The sequence below is a fragment of the Vigna unguiculata genome, chromosome 11 (assembly GCF_004118075.2).
Source record: "Vigna unguiculata cultivar IT97K-499-35 chromosome 11, ASM411807v1, whole genome shotgun sequence".
NCBI classification, from domain to species: Eukaryota; Viridiplantae; Streptophyta; class Magnoliopsida; order Fabales; family Fabaceae; genus Vigna; species Vigna unguiculata.
Window position 1 is genome coordinate 39,519,587 of NC_040289.1, and position 24,296 is coordinate 39,543,882.

The 24,296-nt window shown below is 30.5% G+C and overlaps 3 protein-coding genes across 10 annotated transcripts; 2 read left to right on the forward strand and 1 right to left on the reverse strand.

The window, feature by feature from the left end:
• Positions 1-10,612: 10,612 nt before the first annotated feature.
• On the forward strand, positions 10,613-14,253 carry LOC114169876. Of its 7 annotated transcripts, none has more exons than XM_028055246.1 (5): positions 10,613-10,739; positions 11,303-11,403; positions 11,693-11,787; positions 12,875-13,119; positions 13,357-14,253. In XM_028055246.1, exons 2-5 carry the CDS (start codon positions 11,374-11,376, stop codon positions 14,094-14,096), a joined length of 1,110 nt encoding a protein of 369 aa, XP_027911047.1. In that variant the 5' UTR covers positions 10,613-10,739; positions 11,303-11,373; the 3' UTR covers positions 14,097-14,253. The 7 variants fall into 7 exon arrangements, with proteins under 7 accessions (XP_027911047.1, XP_027911046.1, XP_027911050.1 ...); XM_028055245.1 differs by having other exon boundaries at positions 10,616-10,739; positions 11,338-11,403; XM_028055249.1 differs by having other exon boundaries at positions 10,617-10,739; positions 11,338-11,403; positions 12,861-13,119.
• Positions 14,254-15,666: 1,413 nt separating this feature from the next.
• Positions 15,667-19,961, forward strand: LOC114169875 (WD repeat-containing protein 55). 2 transcript variants are annotated; one of them, XM_028055244.1, is made up of 16 exons: positions 15,667-15,777; positions 16,068-16,169; positions 16,284-16,316; positions 16,486-16,550; positions 16,647-16,734; positions 16,842-16,914; positions 17,279-17,385; positions 17,471-17,513; positions 17,611-17,667; positions 18,032-18,108; positions 18,262-18,310; positions 18,405-18,451; positions 18,566-18,639; positions 18,721-18,776; positions 19,374-19,494; positions 19,622-19,961. In XM_028055244.1, exons 2-16 carry the CDS (start codon positions 16,075-16,077, stop codon positions 19,690-19,692), a joined length of 1,056 nt encoding a protein of 351 aa, XP_027911045.1. In that variant the 5' UTR covers positions 15,667-15,777; positions 16,068-16,074; the 3' UTR covers positions 19,693-19,961. The 2 variants fall into 2 exon arrangements, with proteins under 2 accessions (XP_027911045.1, XP_027911044.1); XM_028055243.1 differs by having other exon boundaries at positions 18,566-18,776.
• A 1,005-nt stretch (positions 19,962-20,966) lies between these two features.
• LOC114168901 (TIMELESS-interacting protein) lies at positions 20,967-24,092 on the reverse strand. Its single transcript, XM_028053871.1, has 5 exons — positions 23,696-24,092; positions 23,309-23,431; positions 22,432-22,531; positions 21,767-21,891; positions 20,967-21,367 (listed from the first exon to the last, which is right to left on the reverse strand). The coding sequence occupies exons 1-5, from the start codon at positions 24,005-24,007 to the stop codon at positions 21,155-21,157; spliced, it is 873 nt and encodes a 290-aa protein (XP_027909672.1). The 5' UTR covers positions 24,008-24,092; the 3' UTR covers positions 20,967-21,154.
• Positions 24,093-24,296: the final 204 nt, after the last annotated feature.

Genomic DNA, 24,296 nt, shown 5'->3' on the forward strand with positions numbered 1-24,296 from the left:
TCGTACAACATTAATTTTGTTAACCCATTTCAAGAGGTAGGTGAAAATAGAAAAATGGGACAGTCGAGAGAAAATCTGTTGGGCTGTTGATCCATTAAGAAGAAGCGTGTGAACATATAATCTATTGGTGTAGTAGGTAATATAATCTTTTATCTTTTAGTTTGTTTGTTGTATTGATAATCAATATAATAATAATAATAATAATAATTAAATAATTAACTGTTTCTTTTTTTTTTTTTAAGTTTACCGTTAAAACTTAATATTAATTGTCATTAAAAACATATCATACAAATATCGTATAATTAAAATATTTTAGATCTCATATCACCATTACAAAGGATATAATTTAGGACATAATAAAAAAATTAAAATTTCATTATTATCTTAAGGATATTCCATCTTGAAAAGTATAAATATGATTTCCTAACCCAAGACAACCATGAATATTTTCTTCTATTTGATTATTGTGGTAAACTAAACTTTTCATACCATCTACCAACCTTCCTATGGCTTCTCAATTCAATCAACATCTTTTAATGGGAATTCTAAGTATAGTTTTGGTTCTACCTTAAGGTAATTCATAGATTAATTAATCTATTTTTATCTTTATGTCACATGAAAGTAAAGATTATCGTGTTTTGTAATCTTTCTTTTATGTATTTAACAAATGACACTCATAGTTTTGAATTTGGTTTAATGTTGAAAAACAAAATAACAAATGAAAAAAAATTATTATAACAATATGATTTTTTTTTGCAGTACTAGTTGCTGCAAAACCACTCTTTACAGAATCAATCAGAGTAGATAGTGATCCACCACCATATTGCAATGGATTGAAATGCAGTGTAGGAACTCAATTTTGTACCATTTGCTGTAATGGATAAGAATCTAAACAGGACAAATGTGTTCAAAAGAAATATTTTATGTTTGTCAATGTCAATAAAGTTACAATATTGTATCAATTTTCATGAGAAAACTAAATAAAATGCATGCTTTAAATATTAATTTTATTATAATTACAAATAACATAGAAGTTTGAAAAATAAATAATTATGAAATAAATTGAATTTTAATTATGATATACTGTGTTTTTAAGTTTCATCCAATTATTGCATTCAATAAAATTATGAAATGTAAGTTACAGAGAAGAGAGAAATAGCCCTTGATTTAGATTGGTGCTCTTCCAAAACTAATCACTCCACCTTATATAGATTAGAAACCGTTTTATTATTATTTAATTTTTCTTACTTTTATTATCAGTGTGACTGTTATTATAATATATTGTATTTTGTTCATATATTTTTGCATGTGTATTTTGTTTACAATACTTTAAGTTTAACTTCATTTATTCTTTAATTTCATATGGTCAATATATTCTTTAATTCTTTAATTTTATATTTTTTAAACTGCTCCTATCTACATATCATTGATAAATTTTAATATCAACTTCGTTGTATTTATTTCGTACAAAATTCATAATACAAAAAATTCATAATACAAAATATGTTTACATTTTAGTTTAATGGTATATACTTTTTATTTTAATATAAAACTTAAATGTTTAATTATAAATTTTATTCATACAATAATATTAATTTTACTATACTCACTCGTTGATTATTATATCAATTTTATAATTTAACACAAAAAAATCCAAATGCATAATTTTCTAGAAGAAATCATACATATGCAACAATAATTAATTATCATAGTGTCAATGTCAACATTAATGATAATAATTCCATCTATTTTAATTTAAACATTTTAATCTCAAATTTGTGTATTCACGTCACTCTATTCATGAGAGACTAATTATTATATTAATTTTATAATTTAAAATAAATAAATTCATATCCAAATATTATTTTTTAATATAATTTTAATTATTTGTACTATTATTGATGTTATTAGTTATACTCTTTTAATAATATATTATTTTAATATAATAAAATCAATATTAAAGTTATTTTATTTTATTTTTTATATTAAAAATAATCATAATTAATTATTTATTTTTTCTCATATCATTAAATTTTTATAAAAATTTTATATTAATAACTATATATAAATATAAAACTTAATTATATCATTTAAATAAAGAGAAGAATAATTATTTTAATTTTTAATACAAGTTAAAATAATAAATAAAAAATACAATTTATTTTCGAATATAATAAAAATTAATTATTTTTTTAATATGAAAAAACAAAAATAAATTAAGTTTTAATCTATAACAATATATAAAAGGGATTCCTCTTTTTGTGTTCACATTTCAAAATACCAATTTTACTTTTTAAATATAATAATTTATTAAATTTTTTAAAATTGACCGTTACTTGTACAAGCTTTTTATAAAATAGGCTATATCTACTTCTTCCCTTCTTTTTTAGTTATGAATGGTTATTCTTTCATCTGTTTAGATATATTTCACTTTATTTTTAATAAATATAAATTTAGTTTATATATTAACTTAATAACATTACAATATTATCACCTACTAATATAATATCACGCATATTTAAAAAATTGCATTTTATCAACATTTTATTTTTATTTGTAAGTTATAATTTTTAAATTATTAATGTCTTGTGGAGAAAGTACACACATAAAAAATAATAGGTAACATTTTAAAAAAATTGATTTTTTTAAAGAGTTTATCCTCTTTCCTTCGTATTCCTATTCCATTTAATTTGATACATAAGGTTCCTTTAACCCTAAATTTCCTTTAACCCTTCGTATACCTCTTGCTTTTACATAATGATGTCTCCACTTTGATCTTCTTTCTCCATTTTTCTCTCAATTATTGCACCACAATATATTCTTTACCTATTACATAAACGTTCTTTCTCCTTCCTACATTTACTCATGTTCTACTAAATATAGAAAGTTTTTATATAAGAGTTTTAATGCAGTTTTATGGTTGGTTTAGCCTAAAATGATAACAAAAACTTTGATTGTACAGTGTGATTCATCACATGCAAAAATATACACAATGTTTCATAAATCCATTTGGGAACTTTAGATAGAAGTAGAAAATTTCCCTTATCACCGTTCCACTAATGTTTCCACTCATGAGTGAGTCACCAAACATTATTACTTTTAGGTTTTTGAAAGAAAAAAAAATTCTTTCATGACATTTTACTGCATATTACAGCACTCAATCCTTTCGTGTAAGCTTCACCTCTATATAAGATGGAGTAATTAGCCTTGGAAGATCACCATCTCAACCAAGGGCTCATTCTCTCGTCTTTGTAACTTACACAATTTTCTTCTCTTCTATGTCACTTCTGAATATGTCTGTTTCTATGTCATAGAGGTCTGCAAACATGATGTTTGGAGTTATTTTTGTTCTACTCGTTTTCTGCTTCTTTATCAATGTCATCGCCGGACACCCGATTGTAATGGGTTAAAATGTAGTTTAGGAGTTGAATTTTGTATAGTTTGCTGCAATGGCCAGGGATATAAAGATGACGTGTGTGTTATCTCACACTCTTCTTATGTCTTTTGTGACTCCAACTAATTTAACAAGTGCACACTTTAAACCATATCTTTTGTGATCAACATGTGTGTGCGCATGCGTGCGTTCATACGTTAGTATGTGTGTCCGTGCTCGGGCAGCTGTTCTTGCATTTGTTTTACAAAATTATTTTTGTATGTTTTGAATCTAGATATCAAAATCCTCATTATAAATCTTTTAATAATCATATTCGTATAATTCTAAGTTTTAACTCATTAGTATATTCATCTCATATTCTTTTTTATATACTTTAGATTTCAAATACTATCATTAGACTTTTCTAAACTATAATGGTCTTACGTCAATATTGGGAACAATGGTAGAGATGTAATCATTGTGATAATGTATACTTTGATGACGGACAAAAGCATCAATTTATTCTCCACAAAATAAGATAAAAACAACAAAAGAAGTTATATATTAGATGGAGTTAGAAAGGAAAATATTATAATAATAATAATAATTATTATTATAATTATTATTGGATACGCCATTCGTGATCAGCATGTGCCATGTCCATGTGCGTGTGTGTGCGTGTGTGCGTTCATTCATATGTCCAGATGTTCGTGCATGCATATTACATGTTATGCACAATAGAATAAAAGATCATTAAATAAAATCTTAGTGCTACGAAGATCATTGTCTAAATAAAGTTAAATATTGTCTACGATGGAATAATAAGATAATAAGAATGTTGTGAAAAAAAAAATCAAATGAACCAGTTTTCTTATAATGATACAAAAAGGCAATGGATAAAGAAAAAGTTTTGACACAGATAAAAATAAAATAAAATCGAATGATTAATTAACTTAATTTGTTATTTTGAAAATTTCTAATAAAAATAACCATTTAACTTCGAGTATTTTTTACGCAAGAAATAGTATTTTTTTCTTATATCTCAGACTAAAGTTACTGATTTATTTATTTTTCTTGTTTATTTAATATTCTTTTTACAATAGATATTACTTATGATTGTAATTTTTCTTTATTTTAGAAAGTTTCATCAATAATAAAATTTTCCTTGAATTTAAATTGTTTTTTTTTTGTCATGGATCTTTGTATGCATAGTTTGACTATAATAAGATATCTATTAGTAATTTATATATGTCTATTGAAGTTGGTGCAAAAAATATTGTCGATAGCTTTGCATGTAGCATGTGGTAATATAACCAAAGTTTTTTGTTACCAATTTTGCAGTAGACCAAATATAAAGTTGTATTATTCCATTTTCACATTTCTATCTAAAGTTTCAACCAAAGAATAATGCGCACAATAATAGTGGGTTTCAAAAATCATACCTTACCTATGCTTTAAGCTTCCATGTGAAAAGATTTGTTACAGTTTTGATGGAGAAAAAAAAATAATTTTATGGGTTATCTACGTAGGCTTGGGAGGCTTTACTTGAAGGAATATTCTGCAACATTAGTGGAGGAATATCACTTTGTTTGTTGTCCCTACTGCATTTGTGGAGCAGCAGTCGGTGATGAAGGTTATTCCTAAACTAGGGACAATATTAATGCCTTTTATCTAAACTATTTTTTCATTATGCATCGTGTTTCGACATTATGATATAACACTCATGTTTCCTAGTATACTCATGTAACTTTTCATCCTTTTATCTTTTCTCAGATCAAGAGAAATATTATAATAATAATAATAATAATAATAATAATAATAATTATTATTATTATTATTATTATTGTTATTGGATACAACCATTCGTGATCAGCATGTGCCATGTGCGTGTGTGTGCGTGTGTGCGTTCATTCATGTGTCCAGATGTCCGTGCATGCGTATTACATGTTATGCACAATAGAATAAAAGATCATTAAATAAAATTTTAGTGCTACGAAGATCATTGTCTAAATAAAGTTAAATATTGTCTACGACGGAATAATAAGATAATAAGAATGTTGTAAAAAAAATCGATGTTGTCAACTCATAAGAGAGAAACATAGTCAAAACATTAATGACAACATGCATCTAAAATTGTTTAAATTATTGGAATAACTAAATTAAAAGTGCCTCTAAATTAGTTTGAAATATCTGAATAAAAAAATTAGAAGTGTATAAAATATTGAAATAATCAATTTAGAAGTGCATCTAAAGTGGGTTAAAAGCCTAAGAGTAATTAAATTAGAAGTGCATTTAAAATAGTTTTAAAATATTAGAATAACCAAATTAGAAATGTATCTAATATAATTTTAAAATCTTAATATAACCAAATTGGAAATACATCTAAAGTGGTTTTAAAATATTAAACTATATTAAAAACATCAAAAATTATTTTAAACAATGTAAAAATAAAAAACTTTAAAAAAGATACATAAACGTGAAACGATTTCTTCATAATTTTATTATAAAACATTATTTTTATTTTTGATTCAAAATATATTTATTATTTTTTTATTGATAAAGAAAATTGGTTCACATTTGAAAATATGAGATGGTAAATATATAAAAAATGTGGAACTATGATAAAATATGTGTTATGGAAAATAAAGCATAAACCTAACCGGTAAGAATTGGTTGGGAAGCAAAGATTAAGGTGCAGAATATTAAAAAGGGTGCATAAAGTAAAAGGCTGGGAAAACAGTGGGGGTGTACAAAGTAAGAACTCAGACCAAATTTCTTCTTCCATGCGGAGACACATCTGACTTACGGTAAAATCAATGATGAAGTTTTAAAAACAAATTAGTCATATATATTTCTGACTTACGTTAAAATCAACATTCTACTTGAAGAATTTCGTAGTTAATGACTTCAAAAAGTAACATATAAAAACACATATTTCTTATTTAATTGTTGTATATACATTAATTAAAAAATAAATCAATATGAATTAGTTGATATCTATTTTATGTTGAAATTAAAATAATTGAAATATAAAAGTTGTGAACTTGGTTTTTATACGAGATCAATCAGTAATTGTAGAAGAAGTTTTTTTCAGGACCAATAAGAATGGAAGATAACCCAGCCCCATATTGTAATGGAGTGAAGTGGAGGAGTTTTTATTACTATTTTGTGGTAAACCAAGTATAAAGTTGCATTATTCTATTTTTCTATTTTAATCTAAAGTTTCAAAATTGGTTTATAAAATATTTTTAATTAAAACATAAACTTGAATCATAGAAAAAAAAACAACATTTGGTGAATCAAAAATTAGATGTATAACCTAATTATAGTTGAAGAGACTCAACGGTGCATTTTACCAATTTTATGCTATGCAAGTAACACGATATATTTGGTTAGCTTCATGTATCTTCATTTGAAGTTCAAAGTTGAAAGCATGGGACTTGGTAAAAGAAAAGCTGAATTAGTTGAATGTAGGGTCCAATACACACTCACAATAGAGAATGACACCATCAATCACTCACTTTGTTATACATCACAATTTTGTGTGTGATTTCTTATGCTTCCTATTTTGTTCTTTCACTTCTTTTTCATAATTTTTTTTCTTTTTGGTGTGTCAATCAACAATTTATTATACAACACTATTTTAATTTGTATAATCTTTTGAGTGTGTTAATCATATTTCACCTAGCGAAAGATCTCAATTTGTCGAGAAGCATCGTGGAAAGATGATAACTTAAAATTATAAAACAATTTTTGTGATGATAGGAACCAAGTGTTGTCAACAATTACCTTTTAATTTATAACAATGCACTTATTAATTAAGTTTGTGATAACATTTACCTTTGGTTTGTCAATTAATTTAAATTAAGGAAACACATATATTTTAATAAGTTATAAGAATATATTCACCTTTTGAAAGGTAACTTGAAATATAATTGAATTATATCATATACAACTTTACATTACCGAAATAAAAACAGTAAAACATTACAAAATTACTGATGTACACCTCATCTAATTATAAATAGATAACCATTTAACTCATTTGCACCTCTCATCAGAACTCATCTCAATTACTCCAATTCTTACTCTTTCCACTCTCAATCAATTCCATGACATTCTTTCTTCAGAGTCTTTCCTTCATCTTCCTTCACCTTCCTTCTAAGTATAGTGGTCTGAGAACAATATTCTAGTAGGAATGAATAAGAAAGTGATTGGATGAAACAATTACCTCAACAACCAGCGATGAATTTTAATCACTATGCTGATTATGTCAGCTTAGGACTTGACAAAGAGAAAGCACTATTTTACTAGTTTTTCGAAGCAGAAGCCAAAGTACAAGAGATTTCTGTGATGGACCATGTTCTACTTCAAAAAAACAATAAAAAATGCTATCTCTTTATTAGATCCTAACTGCACATAACCAGTGTAGTGATTAAAATTCACTGCTTGTTGTTCAGGTAACTATTTCACCCAATCACTTTCTTGTTCATTCTTACCGGAAAATTGTTCTTGGACTGCTCTACTTAGAAGAAAGGTGAAAAAAAAAAAGAATCTGAAGAGAGAATGCCATGGAATCGATTGAATAATGCAAGCTTTTATAACCATGTCATACCCGCAATATATATGAAAAATGCATGATCAAAACACTTCACAGTCAGAGTGATAAATTTTGTAGTGATGGAAGAAATTACATCATCTCTCTCTTACACTAAGAATTTCTCAAAATTATGAGATATTAAGGAAGGAGAGAAAGGAGGAGGAGATGGGATGTGTTGGTGTGTGAAATGAGGGGGGCATATGGTTTCTTTTATAACCACCCAGCCATGGCCCATGTTCCACCTATGTGGGACATCTTTCTTCACATATTACTCAATTCGAGTGAATGATCGAGTTGAACAACTCGCAGTGAGTGTTTATGTAAGCTTCGTGGCAACGCTCTTTGCGAAGACCAAACCCACTTGCATCACTAGTGATAAATATAGAAAAAATTACCTTTAGACTATAAATAATGACATTTTTTAACAAAATTACCTCTGATCAGCAATTATTGGACCCCACATGTCTTGAATCATGAAATGAAGGTACAAGTTTGTGGAGAACAACTTATTCCAACAACCAATATCAAAAGCCACGGTAGCGGAATAGGAAATTCAACAACAGATTGAGTATAAGTGGTACAACCCCTTTAAAACTCTTGTTCAGCTACAAATGGAAACTTGATTAATTTATTGAACTGATAGATTATGTTATTTTTTCTTTCACAATTCAAAGGAGAAAACCATACAATGATACAAGTATAGACCAAACACTAACACAAACACCTTAATTTCTTTTGCTCCACAAGTATTGAAAAAGAAAGAAAGGAGAATGGACAAAGTGCGTAGAAGTGGAGTGTCAGTGGAGTGAGTATAGTGCGTATAGTGCATAGAAGGCAGTTCATTTCAAACAAAAAAAAAGAGTTAGTTTGGTGCCGAGGGAAAGTAGGACTCCATTCTCCTTCTAATTGTTAAAGCACCTCCCCTCCATTCCATTCTAATGATATTAACATCAATACCCTTTATTAGCTATCTTTTACATTACCAAACTAATAAAATTCAGAACTTTCTCACATTTCCCTCAAGATGAAAACAATGTACGTCACTTCAGAAATGTGCAATATTCTTTCACATTTTTTAATTTTTCATGTGTTCTGTTACTTTAAATCATTCAAAAGTGGTGGTCCGTGTGACGAATGGACAAACAAATGGAGTGCATTGAGATCAACATTCCAACAAGTACACATGCACAAAATTTGGAACCAAAGAAATTTGGGTTCAAATTCATGTGTGGGAATTTTGCAAGGAAGACACCGACAGAGAAATATTTGCACTCAAAGTTGGGATAATTGTTCTTCTTGTGTCTTGTTCGTATTATTTGAAGCCTCATATCAAGTCTTCGGCTCCAACATCATATGGACTATTCTCACCGTTATCATTGTCTTCGAGGACACTGTTGGTATGTTCCATTTCATATATATAATATTTTCTTTAAATTATTTAGAATAACTTTAAACTTAATTTAATCTTATAAAATTTATTTGTAAGCGATGAATTTTAAACTACAATATCTTGAAAAATGTGATTCTAACTATGATTGCTGAAGTTGAATAATTCATTGTATGACTGAATTTTGATGCTGGTTGTGAATTTGAAAGAAGCAACGTTTAATCGAGGATTTAACCGAGCAGTAGGAACCTTGGTGACTGTAATCTTGGCCCTGGTGGCTGCTGAGACAACACCTGTCGTGTGGTCATGTCACTGAGCCTATTATCCCTTGCTAGAGCATGTTCATGATCGGTAATTGCAATGAGATGTTATGGTTTTAATTTTTATTAATGTTAAAAAATGTATATAATATATTATTAAATTATAATATGATGGGATTTGCATGTCGACTGTGTTAAGGAAATTAACATAACTTTAAAAATAAGAACAACAATATATAAATAAAATTATTTATATATTTTTTTTAAAATTTTAAATTAAAAATAATATTTTAATATGTAAAGCTTAAAAATAATATATACCATATAATTGAAAAAACAATTAGATGAAAGAGGATATACAAGAAACCATGTATCCAACACCAAAATTTTAAAAAGTATGAGTCACAATTGTAAAAAATTGGTTCAGTTGTCTTAAACGGATAATTTTCATTAACTTATAATTTAAAAAAAAAAGTGATTCACATATTCTAAACAAAATGATTACAAAATGCACAATAAAAAAATAGTTATAGGCAACAAAAAAAGCTTGAAAAACAAAGAAGTAAACGAATTCATAGGCAGCAAATTCCCAAAGTATGATGTAATAGTCTAATCCATTTATAATTTGAAAAACTTGTCTGGCTTGAATATTTTGGAGAACTATACATGATATCAGACTCACTGTATGAAACTCTTGGTATAATTATGTGATAACCTTTTTAACAGTATTTCGATCCTATAAATTGGATTTTTACAAATTTAAAATTTTCTATTTAAATAAAACACTCAAAAACAATTTAAATTTAATATATTTAAACTTTCGAGAAATTATAAAATTGTTATCCAACCCCACTTTAAAAAGATTAAAAAAAACGAAGCGATTATATCAAATAAAAAGTTATTTATTAAAATTTAAAAGTAAAGGATGTTAAAATTATTTAATTCAACCGAGAGGTTGTAAAGTAAACAAGAATAAAAACACGTATACAAAAAATGTTCATCATCTTTATAGATTTATATATTGTTACAGGTTAGGAAAAAAAAGTGTTCACCAGCTTTGCCATTATGGGCGGTGGCTGTGGCGGTGGTGATTGTTCGGTGATCTCCTAGCTTTTAAAGGTTTGTTCTTTTATTCTTCTATCTTTGAATAGTAAATACCCACCACCACTTTTTTTCTCGGTTTTACTTCTTGAAAAAGGAAAAAATTGAATGGAACTGTTTCGTGGGATATTGGCAATTGCTTAATCATTCCAAATGCAATGCTCACCTAGTTAGCTTCAGTAGTCTTAGTAACCTGAATCGGATAATGCCGTGGTTCTCTGTTCTGTTGAATTTGGGGGAAGAGTGACCAAACTGGGAATTATTACTGTTCGATGAAATTTCTGGTAATGCATTTGGGGTAAAACTGCCGTGATGTGAGCGGAGTGTTTCTTTGCTTCAAAGAGAAATGGTTAGGAAGGAAGCAATGCAGTGTTAATAGGTTTCTGTCTAGGAGGTGTTTGTAGAAATGCCGCACCGAAGCTTTGCACGTATAATAGTCTGCTTCTTCTTTTTTTGACATTATTTCAGTTTATTTTCTCCGCTTAAGATCTTCGTTCATTTATATTACCCTGATTAGTTTTCAGTGTGTGTCACTTTACAACTGATTTTATCTCTTTTTCTGTCTTACGCTTCTTTTCCAGCATCTAAAATTTGGTGTGCATAAAAATCTTGTTAGGTTTTGAACGCTAGCACCTTTCCCTCCAAATCACTGATGGCTTTTTTATTTCAGAAATTTCAAGAGGTATCTCTTCATTTTTTATGAAATATTACTACTTTTGCTTGACCTTGCCAAATTATTTAAATTATTGTTGTTGTTACTGTTATATAAATATTGAAAAATGAAAAACACTTAAAATTATGTGTTAATCTCACTGCCCTCATGAAAGACTTGCGGTCTTGAATGAAGAGTGACCAAAACTCATTCATAGCAAAATATGTTTTTATGTTATGGTTAACTGTGATATCTTATTATATATGTGGAGCATCATGTGAAACCTATAACAACAATTTTGTTCTTAATTTGTCTCCAGGCTGTGAGAACCCTCACAAAAAATCCCATATTTTCTAGGGATCCTAAACAACTGCAATTTGAAGCGGACATTAACTCCTTGTTTCTTTATACAAGGTTGGTCTTTTCTATTGTCTAAGTTTATTGATTAATTTTAATTGTGAAGATTCATTCATTTGGTTTATATCATGGTAATAGACACTTTTCTCTCTATGTTTTGTATCATGGACGAGCTAATGTATTTTGACAAAATAGACTGTGTTTGTGTCCTAACCTTTTTTAATAATCAAAGGTGGCCGGAGCCAGACAAACAGATTTGTTAACATTCAGTTCGGTTAGTAGTTTGGGTTAAAAATGGTTCTGATGAAGTTGAAAGTGAATGGAGATGCCTTTTGCGACTATCTCTCCAAACACTAGGTTATAATATAGATGCTCTTGCTTTGAGTTTGAAAGCCAGTGTCTCTAAACTGGAGCTGTCAAATCCAGCTGCATTCTCTATCATTAGGCTAGCCAATTTGGGACACCTTAAGGTCTTGCTCTGAATTTCTAAGCTTCAATCATTGTATTCAAAAAAGGATCATCAATGCTGCTTCTGATATAGATTATAGACAATCAACTGTCTTTGTTCTGATGAGAAATTCCATTGATATGCATTTGTTTGAATACGAAGATCCATATAACCATTGGGCACCCCTTCAGTTATTGGTGATATTGATTAATAAATATAATAATGATCGACCCTTTTGAGCAATTACTTCTAATCATTATATGATGTTATATAAAAAAAATTGGAATTGGCGTGTAATAAAAGTGAGAACCGCGTTTTACATCTGCCTGTGAACAAGATTAGCAAGACTGAAGTCATTGATCCTCATGAAGAGACCTGTAATATTGATGTTATTAAATATAAGGAAACTACAGGAAGACGAGGAAGGGTATGTTGCCTCCAAAGCTTGTTAATAAAACAATAATGAAACGCAAAGAAACATAGGGAAAAAAATGCAGAAGGATTAAGTTAATTTTAACGTTAAGATGTTAAATCTTCAATCGTAAGATCTCATGGACAAAGTATTTTCTATTTCTGGTATTATGGATTCAAATAATTTTATTTCTAATTATTTTTTATCTTGTTTGTATACTATGCGATGTTTTTCCTTTTTAACATTTTGACATATTTTGCTCATGCAAAGACTTAAATATCCAGTTACAAACTGTTGGGGGAGAATGCTAATGAAGCAGATGCGGAAGAGATTATTAAAATGGCTAGTAAAGCCTCTTTTGTCGATCAACAAATGCAAGTACAAGAAAATGTTCACTCTCAAATCAAAGCATTTTGCACATGCATGAATGAAATTCTTGTTTCAAAAGAAAAGATGGTGAATGGCCCCTTAGAATTATCTCAACAAGCAAACACTTCACCTCTCCGTGGTAAGCCTAGTTCTGCTAAAGGTGTGTGTGACCCAACTAATAACATTCCCGGTGATTTGATCTTTGCGTTAAATTTTAATCTTCCCCTTATTTTACCTGTCATTTTGCAGTATTTTTCTCATTGCTCAGTCATTTCCTTCTCCTTTTGATCCATGAAGGCGTAGAGAAAAACCTTTTTGAGTTTTTTAATTCACATTTTCATATTGCTATGAAATCTCTAACCATTGCGTGTTTATCATTTGTTATTGATGTGCGCAGCTGCCTCTAAACAAAAACCATTAAGCCAATCGGAAGTCTCTCAGAAGTTAAAGGATCAACTTGGTTACACACTTAATGTTAAACCTTCTCAAATACCTCACAAGGATTCTGGCAAAGGTCTACTTTTAGATGGTGCAGTTGATGTTGGTGCTGTTCTAGCCTTTTATCCTGGTGTGATCTATTCCCCATCTTACTATAATCAAATTCCTGGATACCTTGATGAGCAGAACTCGTATTTGATAACAAGACATGACGGGACTGTCATTGACGCCCAACCATGGGGTTGTGGCGGTGATGGACCAGAACGATTTGACGGTAGAAAAATGTTAGGAAACAAGCTTGATAATAATGATGATGTAGTTGAGCGTAGAAATCCATTAGCCTTGGCTCATTTTGCTAATCACCCTCCAAAAGGGATGCTTCCTAATGTCATGATCTGCCCTTATGACTTTCCATTGACTGAAAACAGCATGAGGATTTACATACCAAACATATTATTTGGAAATGCAGAAGTAAACCTGAAGAGATTTGGCAGCTCTTGGCTCAAATCTGTAGTTTCAAAAAACAGTGTATCAGATGTTCCTACCCTCAAAGCTGTTGTTCTGGTAGCAACTAGGGCTCTTCAAGATGAAGAACTCCTTTTGAACTACAGATTGAGCAACTCTAAGCAGTGGCCACAATGGTATGCTCCAGTGGATGAAGAAGAGGACATGAATCTCAAAGATGAAAGTAGCCAATGATGAGACAGAACACCTTCTGATATTAATCTCTATGAAGTCAGAATGATGTTGGAGGTTTAGGTTAACTGCCTATCTATTGATCTCAATTAATCTTTATTATACAATGTTAGCATGTTATTTAACTATTTTTTTAATGAAGGTTGGAAACATTAGATAATCCCCCCATTATATAAGTATTAAAAATATTAATTTTATAGTTTTAAGGGATGAAAAAGAAAAAAAATGTACTATAGGAAATACAAAGCAATTCATTGCGTAAAAGTCCTTGGAATTTTTAGAAAATGTAAAATTACTGTGACTATTTTTTTTTTTTTTAAATTTCTGTAGAATTTATAGTTCTCTTTGACTTCGATTGATGGAGATAGTAGTTAAATAGTTTCTCATTTGTACCACGAACCAGTTTGTTCGAACGTAATCTTTAACTCATTTTTTAATATTAACAAACTTTCTTTTGCAAAGAAAAGTAATTAATTATTATAAAAGTTTTTTTTTTCTTAAAAAATCTTATTATAAATACCTCAAATAGAGTTCAATTATTTTAACGTTTTGATGAATATCATGTACCTTTTCTAGAACTATATTTTAAAATTATTTTTCAATACATATACGTTGACAAGTTTAGATATTTTGTATACTATGATGTTATTGATGGATGCAACCAAATATATATAGGTAAGAAATAGGAACTTTGATTCTTTAGTAGTTTTTTTGTGTTGTCTATATATTGTATCTTCAAAGCATAAATTTTATATTTTAAAGTATATTCAATTTTTTATAGTATATTAAAATAAATGTATTTAAAAATAGAACGCTAAAATTCAAGAAGAAAATGTAGATATAGTAAACAGTGGCGATATAGATATTTAAAAATTAGGTTAATTTTTCTTTCTGAAATATTTTAGAAAATATATTTTGATTTTAAATATATATATATATATATATATATATATATATATAAACATACTTAATTAAGTATTAACTTTAACTAAATTTTGATTTTTTTATTAAATTTTAGTTAAAAGAATTCATTTGACTTTGAGTATAATTTTTTTTTTATATTTTTAAATTGAATCCCTAAAATTTAATTTCAATATCAACTATGGTCATTTTGTTTACTATTGTCATTGCTTAAGCCTATTGACATAAAATATAAATAATGACATGTTAAATTTTAAACTCTTGTAAAATTTTATATTTTAGTATTTATTAATTTTTTTATAGAATATCCAAAAGTTTAATATTTTTTAATCAAAAATTTTATAATAACAATTTAATTATAAATACATAAATTTAGAGAATCTAAAATTTAATCATATCTTTTATTTTTCATCTAAAAACATATAATGCAAAATAATAGTTATTTCAATCGACTTAACAATAAAATTAAACAACAAATATTTCATTAAAAAGTATATAAAAGTAAACAAATCAATAAACAAACTCTTTAATAAACTTTTTAATTAAAAGTAATCAAACTTTAAAAAAATTGAAACTTAATTAAACCAATATAATATAATCAAATTATTTATTAAATTATTCTAATATTTATCTAAAAACCTGTCCCACCTGATTAACCCTAAACCCTAGAATTCCCTCACCACGGTCTTCTTGACCTCTTGAAGGTTCATACTTCGTTTTGCTTTTCTTCCGCCACTTCACCGGTGTCTTTGCGCACTTTAAGGTATGTTCTTCACAGCTCTAAACACTCTTCTCCATTGTTGCTTACTTTCCAGTTTTCATATGCATTGCCCCAACCTCTACCCTCCTCCATCATTTTAACAAATTCTTGTATCACTAAAACTAATTTCACCGATTGCGAAATTCAATTTTATTATTGTGTGTGAATATTCTTGCAAGAGGTAAAGCTCAATTTCTTGTTTTGTTTTTTCTTTAGACGATCTCAAGTTTCTGAGATCCTATCTTCCCAGCTTGTTTGATATTTTTCCTATTCTACTTTGCATTACTAAACAGGTGAAAGATGGAGATAAATTTGGGGAAACTTGCATTTGACGTTGATTTTCATCCGTCAGATAACCTTGTCGCCACGGGTCTAATTAACGGTGACCTTCACCTGTACGTTGCTTTGGATTGGAGCTGCAGCTTTCATAGCTAACACCTTTTTTTTTTTAGTTATTTATACCTTTTTTGTATTTATGATAATTATTACATTGAATATGTGTGCTGCAGATACCGTTATAGCCCTGATAGTGTCCCTGTGAGGTATAAACTTTGAACCTTTTTCTTTTTATACTTGATTGATACTTGTAAACTCGCATACATGCTGACTTTATTTGTTTGCTGTGTGGTGGTTGCTGTTCGGTGATAGTTTCTGCTAATATGTAGTCATCTGTTGCAATTCTTAATATTATTTTATTATTTATTCTTTCAGGCAATTGGAAGTTCATGCACACACAGAGTCTTGCAGGGCTGCTCGATTCATCAATGGTGGACGTGGTAATGCACTTTATTTTCGATATTGTGTATAATTTCTGATGATCTTACTTGCATGCGTTTGAGTTCAAAATATTTATGGTCATGTTTCTCTTTCAGTGCTGTTGACGGGTTCTCCAGATTGCTCTATACTGGCTACGGATGTGGAGACCGGATCCACAATTACCCGTATTGATAATGCTCACGAGTGAGTAGATTTACTGCAATTACAGATTTGTTGTGATTTGGCTTACTGGAGAATCACTAGTATCCTCATTGCTTTAGAGTTTTTATTTGGCTTTTGTTGTGACATAGGGCTGCAGTAAATAGATTGATAAACTTGACCGAGTCAACTGTTGCCTCAGGAGATGATGAGGGTTGTATAAAGGTACACTTTTGTTCTTATTTCAAATTCTCAGAATTTGTATTCTGTTTGAATTCCAGATTATTTTGTGGCATGCATTAATAATATTTTACATAGATATTCAGTCATTTCTATGATAGTGGATGGCAACAATGGATTGATCTCTTGTTTTAAAATTTAACAATCTTCGCCCAGCTCTTAAATTGATAAACCGTAATTAGTTGGGCTCAACTAATTTGAAAGCCCTATGCTCATAGCAAGCACAGAAATCGACTATATTCTAGAGATAGTTCAATGTTGATCTTGTAGATCAACATTGTAGAGTTGTGGGAGGGTCAGGCTATTAGTGCTTTCTCAACGTCTTTCATTTATCTCTTCCTTGTCTTAGGTTTGGGATACCAGAGAACGCTCTTGCTGCAATTCTTTTGATGCCCATGAAGATTATATTTCAGACATGACTTTTGCATCTGATGCAATGAAACTGTTGACAACAAGGTAGTAAATTCATGTAGCTCACCTGCCCCAAAATATCAATGGATATAGTCTAAATTCTTATTATCCATAAATTTCCTTTTGTTAGTGGAGACGGGACTCTGTCTGTTTGCAATCTTCGAAGGAATACAGTAAGTTGAATATCTGTGTTTTCTGGTTTGTCTTAAAGTATATATTCTCTCTATTTATTTCATGAATTTTAACCACCCTTTCATGATTTATCGAAAGGTGCAAACTCGATCCGAATTTTCTGAAGATGAGTTGCTGTCTGTTGTTTTAATGAAGGTATCAAATCCAAAGCCCATGAATTTGCAGTGAATTCTTATGCTTTTATAGGAGTTTTTTAAATATTTCTGGAAAAGTATTTTATAAATACATTTTGTGCTTCTATTTTTGGTCACTAGGAGAATAATTTTGTCTCGCTTCTCAAGGCATTTCTTTTATTTCTATCTTACTTTTATAATTTGACTAAATATCTGAAGAAATTATTTTTTTAATGAAAATACATACACTTATAATTTTATTACAGCATATCCAACATGCTCTTATTCAATGTATTTCTTTCCGCTGAAAGGTGTACTGTGTTTGACACTGAACCTCTAAAATGATCACATGACTGATGTTTACATTTTTTGGCTGGGGTGACCAGAATGGTAGGAAAGTTGTGTGCGGATCTCAAACTGGAATCATTCTGTTGTATTCATGGGGATGCTTCAAGGATTGTAGGTATATGATGTGGAATGTGTCAGAATTAAATGATGAAAATGTTGTGTTTCTGGAGGAGAGAGGCCGAGAGACATTAATTGGATGTTTTCCTTAGCTTGTATTTCTTGTTATACGTCTTCAACTGATGTTCTAACTAATTGGTTTGAATTCCAGTGATCGATTTACTGATCTCTCTTCAAACTCTATTGATGCAATGTTGAAGGTGAGTCAACAACATAACATCGTTATTTCAGCTTCAGTAGATTTTTCTACCATTTTTAGGTCTTGTAATAATCTTTCCTTGATCTTATTCTTAGCTTGATGAAGATAGAATTATTACTGGATCAGAGAATGGGATTATCAAGTGAGTCTTTTTCTGTTGGAGAGCATTATTGTACCTCTTCTGTGAATTGTACTTCAATATTTTATTTCTTGTGTTCTCTGTTTCATTTATATTAACGTTATTTTTTTTTTCCAGCTTGGTCGGGATATTACCCAACAGAGTCATCCAGCCAATAGCTGAACACTCGGAGTATCCTGTTGAGTGTCTTGGTAACATACAGTCTCTTCACATATCCTTTTCTTATTCCTGGCTTCTTATAAGCTTCACCTATAGTTTCTCTGGTCTTGTAGCATTCTCTCATGATAGGAAGTTCCTTGGAAGCATCGCACATGATCAAATGTTAAAGGTACTTCTCTGTTCTGATTCCTTAAACTTCACTGGAATTCTGTCCTCTTTTTCCACTCCAGGCAGTCATTATCGTGATTGTCATAAACCCTTCCTTTGTCATTTTACTCAGGCTTCATAAAATTTTTATGAAGAAACATTGCCTAAAATATTAAGGGGCGTCTCAGTATTTACGATTTTTGAGTAAAATCATTCCACCAGAGTGCTTTAGTCGAATGGTAGATTTTAGCAATAGTTATAGCAGTGTGGATTTAATTGGGATGGTCATTAGCAATTGAAAAGGGGACAATTGATAGTATGCCTTGAGAGAGTTGGCCTAGTTGTAGGGCTTACACTGATGGTCGTATACCGATATTTTTATCAGAAGTTAATTCATCAGAGGGTCAGCAAAGCATTAAAAATGTTCGGATGAGTTTGTAACTATTTGGCTTAAAATATGGCCTGCCAATCTGAGTTATCTTTGTTAAGAATAATGGTGGATGGGTAACTATTAAAAATATGAACAATTGGTTATATGTGTGTCTGTATTTTAGTATAATTGTATAGCTTAGACTAAGAACTTTGTCGTCTGAACGTCCACGATTGTCCTTTTGTGCAGCTATGGGATTTGGATACTATACTCCAAGATACAAAAAACACACAAACAAATGAAACTGGAGCGATTGATAGTGACGATGATGAGATGGAACTAGATAACGATCATTCGAAGTTGAGTAGAGGTAAGAGATGATTTACGATGGATGTGAATTTTATAGATATCCACCATTAAAGAGTAAAGTCATGGTATGTTTTTTGGAAAGCTATGTATATGATGTGCTTGAATTTGTGTGGACAACTTTGTTGCAGGGAACAAGAGAAAGAATGCAAATAATGGGCAAACCCAAGGTGGTTCGAACAACTTCTTTGCCGATTTATAGGAGAGGTTTGAATGCAACTTTGTTCTAAATGTGATGATAAGACCCACAAGAAGATGAACTACCAGAAGTCACGCAAAAGCAGGAAATGGACACCTCCAATATTGGGCCTGTTATCCAATCAGTAGCTTGGACTGTGTTGTGGTTTCAGGAAATTTAAATTGAAGCATTGAAATTAAAATTATAAATTTCAATTCAGGAAATAAATCACTTCCTGTGTTGGTTTTTTGAGTTATTAATGCTATCGCCTTAAGTTCAAAGATTAAAGCAAATGAATGTGTTGTTATATCTAATTGTTAAATAAACTTCTTAAAGCGAATAATTGTTAATTAAATGATTCTTTTAATAAAGAATCAAAGGAAAAAAAGCAAGTTACCTTATAAAGAATTTGGCGAAAATCATAGTGGCGTGTTGTTACCCAACAATTAAGTTGTAATAGGATTTAGGATTTTCATAGCATTCTAAGTGATAAATTACTCTTAGGTACTTTGTAAAAACTATACACTCCTAACGAATGAAGAAATTTTAAAAGAGACAATTAATTCTTTGACATTCCATTTTCATTTTTACACTCTTTACAATCCTATAAATTAATATTTTATTATAATTTAATATTTTTATCACTGATTTCTTGGCATTTCATTTTTTTCACCTACTCTACAACTTTATAAATCAATATTTGAACATAATATTTTATGAGAAAAAACTGCAGTGATTATTATTTAGGAACAAAGTGAAAATACTTTTTTCTTCTAAAAGGATGTATTAAGGGTAATTTTTTACGGTTTTGATAAGATTTTTAGATGGCTTTGGTAAAACATGCCAACTGTGATTCAATAGTGTATTATTTGTTCATAAAGAAAAGCATTTGGCATTGGAAATCTCCGGCAGCTCTGCTTATGTTATTCGAATTAAAAAAAAACAGCTTAACACTAATATATTTTATTATATATATCATTAACAGTATTGTCAAGCATTTATATTCAATAATCTTTATATTGTCAACTTTTGTTAATTTATACAAAACATTAATAGTATTTATTACTTTTTATGCCAAAAATTAAATACAACTATGATAAGATCATGCAACAGTTTTAAATAACATTATTTTCATACTTACTAAAATAATGTTATGGCATGTTGATAACTAATAAAATTGAATTCCGTGATGAATATATCAGAATTATCTAATAATTCTTGTTTCATAATTATGTCATTCTCACTCAAATATTGTTATCGCATGTTGATAATTAATAAAACAGTTCGCCACTGAGAACTGAAACATTAAGCTATATCGACAGGAATCCATTCACTGTTATGGAAAATCGTGATCACAAGCCTTAAGCAGCTCATAAACAGAAACCAAACCAAAAAAACAATAAACTATTTAATGGGGACTTAAGGCCAACTGAACCGGTAGCGAAACAAGGACAAATAATGTTTTTATTTACAACTGAGATCAAAGTTAGGGGACCTGTGATGAGGAAGCTCGAGCAGCACGCCTTTGCAGCGCCTTCAACCTATTTGCTTCCATACGAGCTCTCTGCTCTTCTGTTATCTCGGCTTTGCCCGACTCGCTTGTTCCATTATTTTGGACTTTCTCTGCTTTCCTTTCGGTTGCGTTACTTTCTGAAGCCATGCTGGTGCCGATCACATTGTCCGTGGACTGAGAAGGTTGCTGTAATAAAATAGGAAGGTTATTATGTCGTTAAGGCTTTGACATAAGCTCGTCGTTTACAGCTTCTTTGATAATTTGGTTTGATTGAAAAGATAAATACGAACAGAGGAGAGGGAAATAAAGAATATAAACTAAACTCTGATTTGTTTTAGGTTTTTACTCCTGCATACCACTGGACAAGGATAACTGAATTCCATTAGCTTTTTTCCCGACAAATCAGATCACTCACAAATTTGTCAGAATCAGTATCCTAGATAATTTCGTATTCCTGATTGATTTAGATAAATACCGTTGATAGGGTTTCTTTCACCAAGCAAAACATTCCAAATTGTTTTCACAGACACATTAAAACAGATTACATGACAAAGAACTAATTTTGTTTAAAGTAAATTAACTTACCTCGGTAGCTTTATCATATATATCATTAAGCATTTCTTCCTGAATGTCAGTAACATTCAAAGAATCTGCAAACACATCTGTCTCTTGATGAGTTGCACCCCCATCTTCAGCAGATCCAGCAAATCCTAAAGGAAAAAATTAGAAAAATGCATGAGCTTGTAAATAAATACAGCCTAACTAATTAATTTGAGTAAATCATAACAATGTTCCAGTGAATTATATTGAATCAGACAGCTGCCCTGATTGCAATGAGTTATGGAAAAGTTTGTTTCAAAATTAAAGATCGAACCAAGAATTGGTCCATTTTCAACAAGGATCAAATTGTCAATTTGTGCAATTTAACATTTAAGAGATACACATACGCTTGACGAAACGAGGCTTAAAAGAAAGGATTTCTTAGTAAAAACGATTTCTGAACAATTAAATATAGCTGGTTAAGTCTGTAAGCGGTACTCTTTAACAATACTTCAAACATCGTCAACTATTTGAATTGATAATTGATCCTAGCTGAAAATAAAAAGCAAAAAAGTTGTATGTCCTATTAGGTGTTGTCCTGTGTAATTAATTTATATTCACACGTCCATTAGAACAGAAGTTAAAGCTTAAAACCAACAAGACTAATCTATCTTGAGACCTTGATAGCAAAAATAAGGTGAAATAAATACCCTGTTCATCAATTGAAATGTCATCCACAACCGGTGGTTCGCGCAGTTTTGTTGGATCTCCACCACTTGCAACTCTTTCTCTCAATTCCATAATGCAATTCTGCTTATAAAACAGGAGAAAAAGTTAACTGATACTCACTAAGAATCCCTTTTTGTGTAGAGTAAAAAACTGGAGGTATGCATGCATCACTCATGCAATGCAAGAGACACATCCTCTCAACAAATACAAACACGAACAGACTTCATATAAAAGAGACACCAGATGAAATGGAGAAATTCGTATTTTATATCATGAATGAAAATCTTATACGGCAATCTGTTCTGGAAACATGGATGTTGTGTTCGTAGATTAAAAAGTTTCATCCTCTTTGCAAGAAAAATAAACTAACATGTACATATTCAGCAACAAAGAACTACATCCAAGCAAGTACCCATGATGATTGTTCCATTTGATATGCATTTTGGTTACCATGGGTCATGGATGCTGGCCACTTCAATCATTATAGGTTATAACAACAACACTTTTCACGTTAGGCTCTTGGATCACTATAGAATTCTTGTTAATACCAAAAGAACTACATCAAAGTATTGTCCGAAAATAACCCAGTGCACCTGAAACTAACTATGCAATACCAACACGACCATTAGGAATAATTTAACAGCCACGATGATTAAATCCATTTTACAAATTGGTAACAAGACGTACGGCTATAGTACAATTCTTAAACTAGTGTGACAGACACCTAAAGGTATGATATGACCTATCTAGCACTCTTTATCTTTCTTCATATTGACGCATATTGCATGCCAACATCTATAACTAAACAAATACACGATGATACACAGTTTGAAGAGATGTAATGAGCAGAAACAGTACCTTGACGCGCCTGGTAGCGCCAACTTTCTCCACTTTATGAATAAACTCGTTGAAAGAGTAATACGGAAGCAAGCGAGAGTGCCATTCGGTGTACAACTGAAGCAGATTACCCAAGTCACGAACCTAATAAAAAAAAAACACACGCATCATAACACAATTCAAAGGAGTGGTCCAAAACTACACGTGAAACAAACCCACCAAAAGCAAACCGAGCCAGTTACGACAAGTAAGCACCAATGAGCATGCGTAACGTAGAGAGAACAAAATTTTAGAAAAATTGAAAGAAAAAAAAAACGCAAACACATACGGTGGATGAAATTGCACACGGCGCGTGTTGAATCAAGAGAAAATAAAAAGTGAGTGAGATTAATTGAATAAGAAAATGACCTCGTGGCCGCGACCACGGTATTTGAACTGGCGAGGGAAATAGCGAAGGACATAACCGAGGCCGTCGTCGGAGAGAAGCATCTCCGTTGTTAGTTTGGGCCTTGTACGGGGGAGTTTCTTGGGCTTTTCGGCGGCGGATCTGGGCTTGAAAGAAGAGGAAGAAGGATCGGGAGTGGGATTGGTGGAGGCGCTAGGGTTTGGATTGGAATTGGGAGCAGAGAAAGGACAGTCTCGTGACCAGTGACCTGGTCTGCCGCACTTGTAACAGCCTGTGGCGGTTCCGGTTCCGGTTCCGGTTCCTTTTCCCTCCATTTTTCTCACTTCTCACTCGTCACTCTCCTTGCACAACCCACCATCTATCTGTTATCTGTGGAATTTCGCTCTGTTTTCGCGGGAAATGGCGGGAAAAGCAAAATTCACAGAAACAGTATCAAAATATTCCTGTTTGGTCAAACTGGGCTTTTGGGCCCCCAACATTACATAATTTCTTTTTTTAGAAGCTTTCTTTCTGCACCTCTATAATTTCAAATTGCACTCCTATAATATTATATACCGCATGATACATTTTGAAATATAAATTTATCATAAATTAGGAATGAAA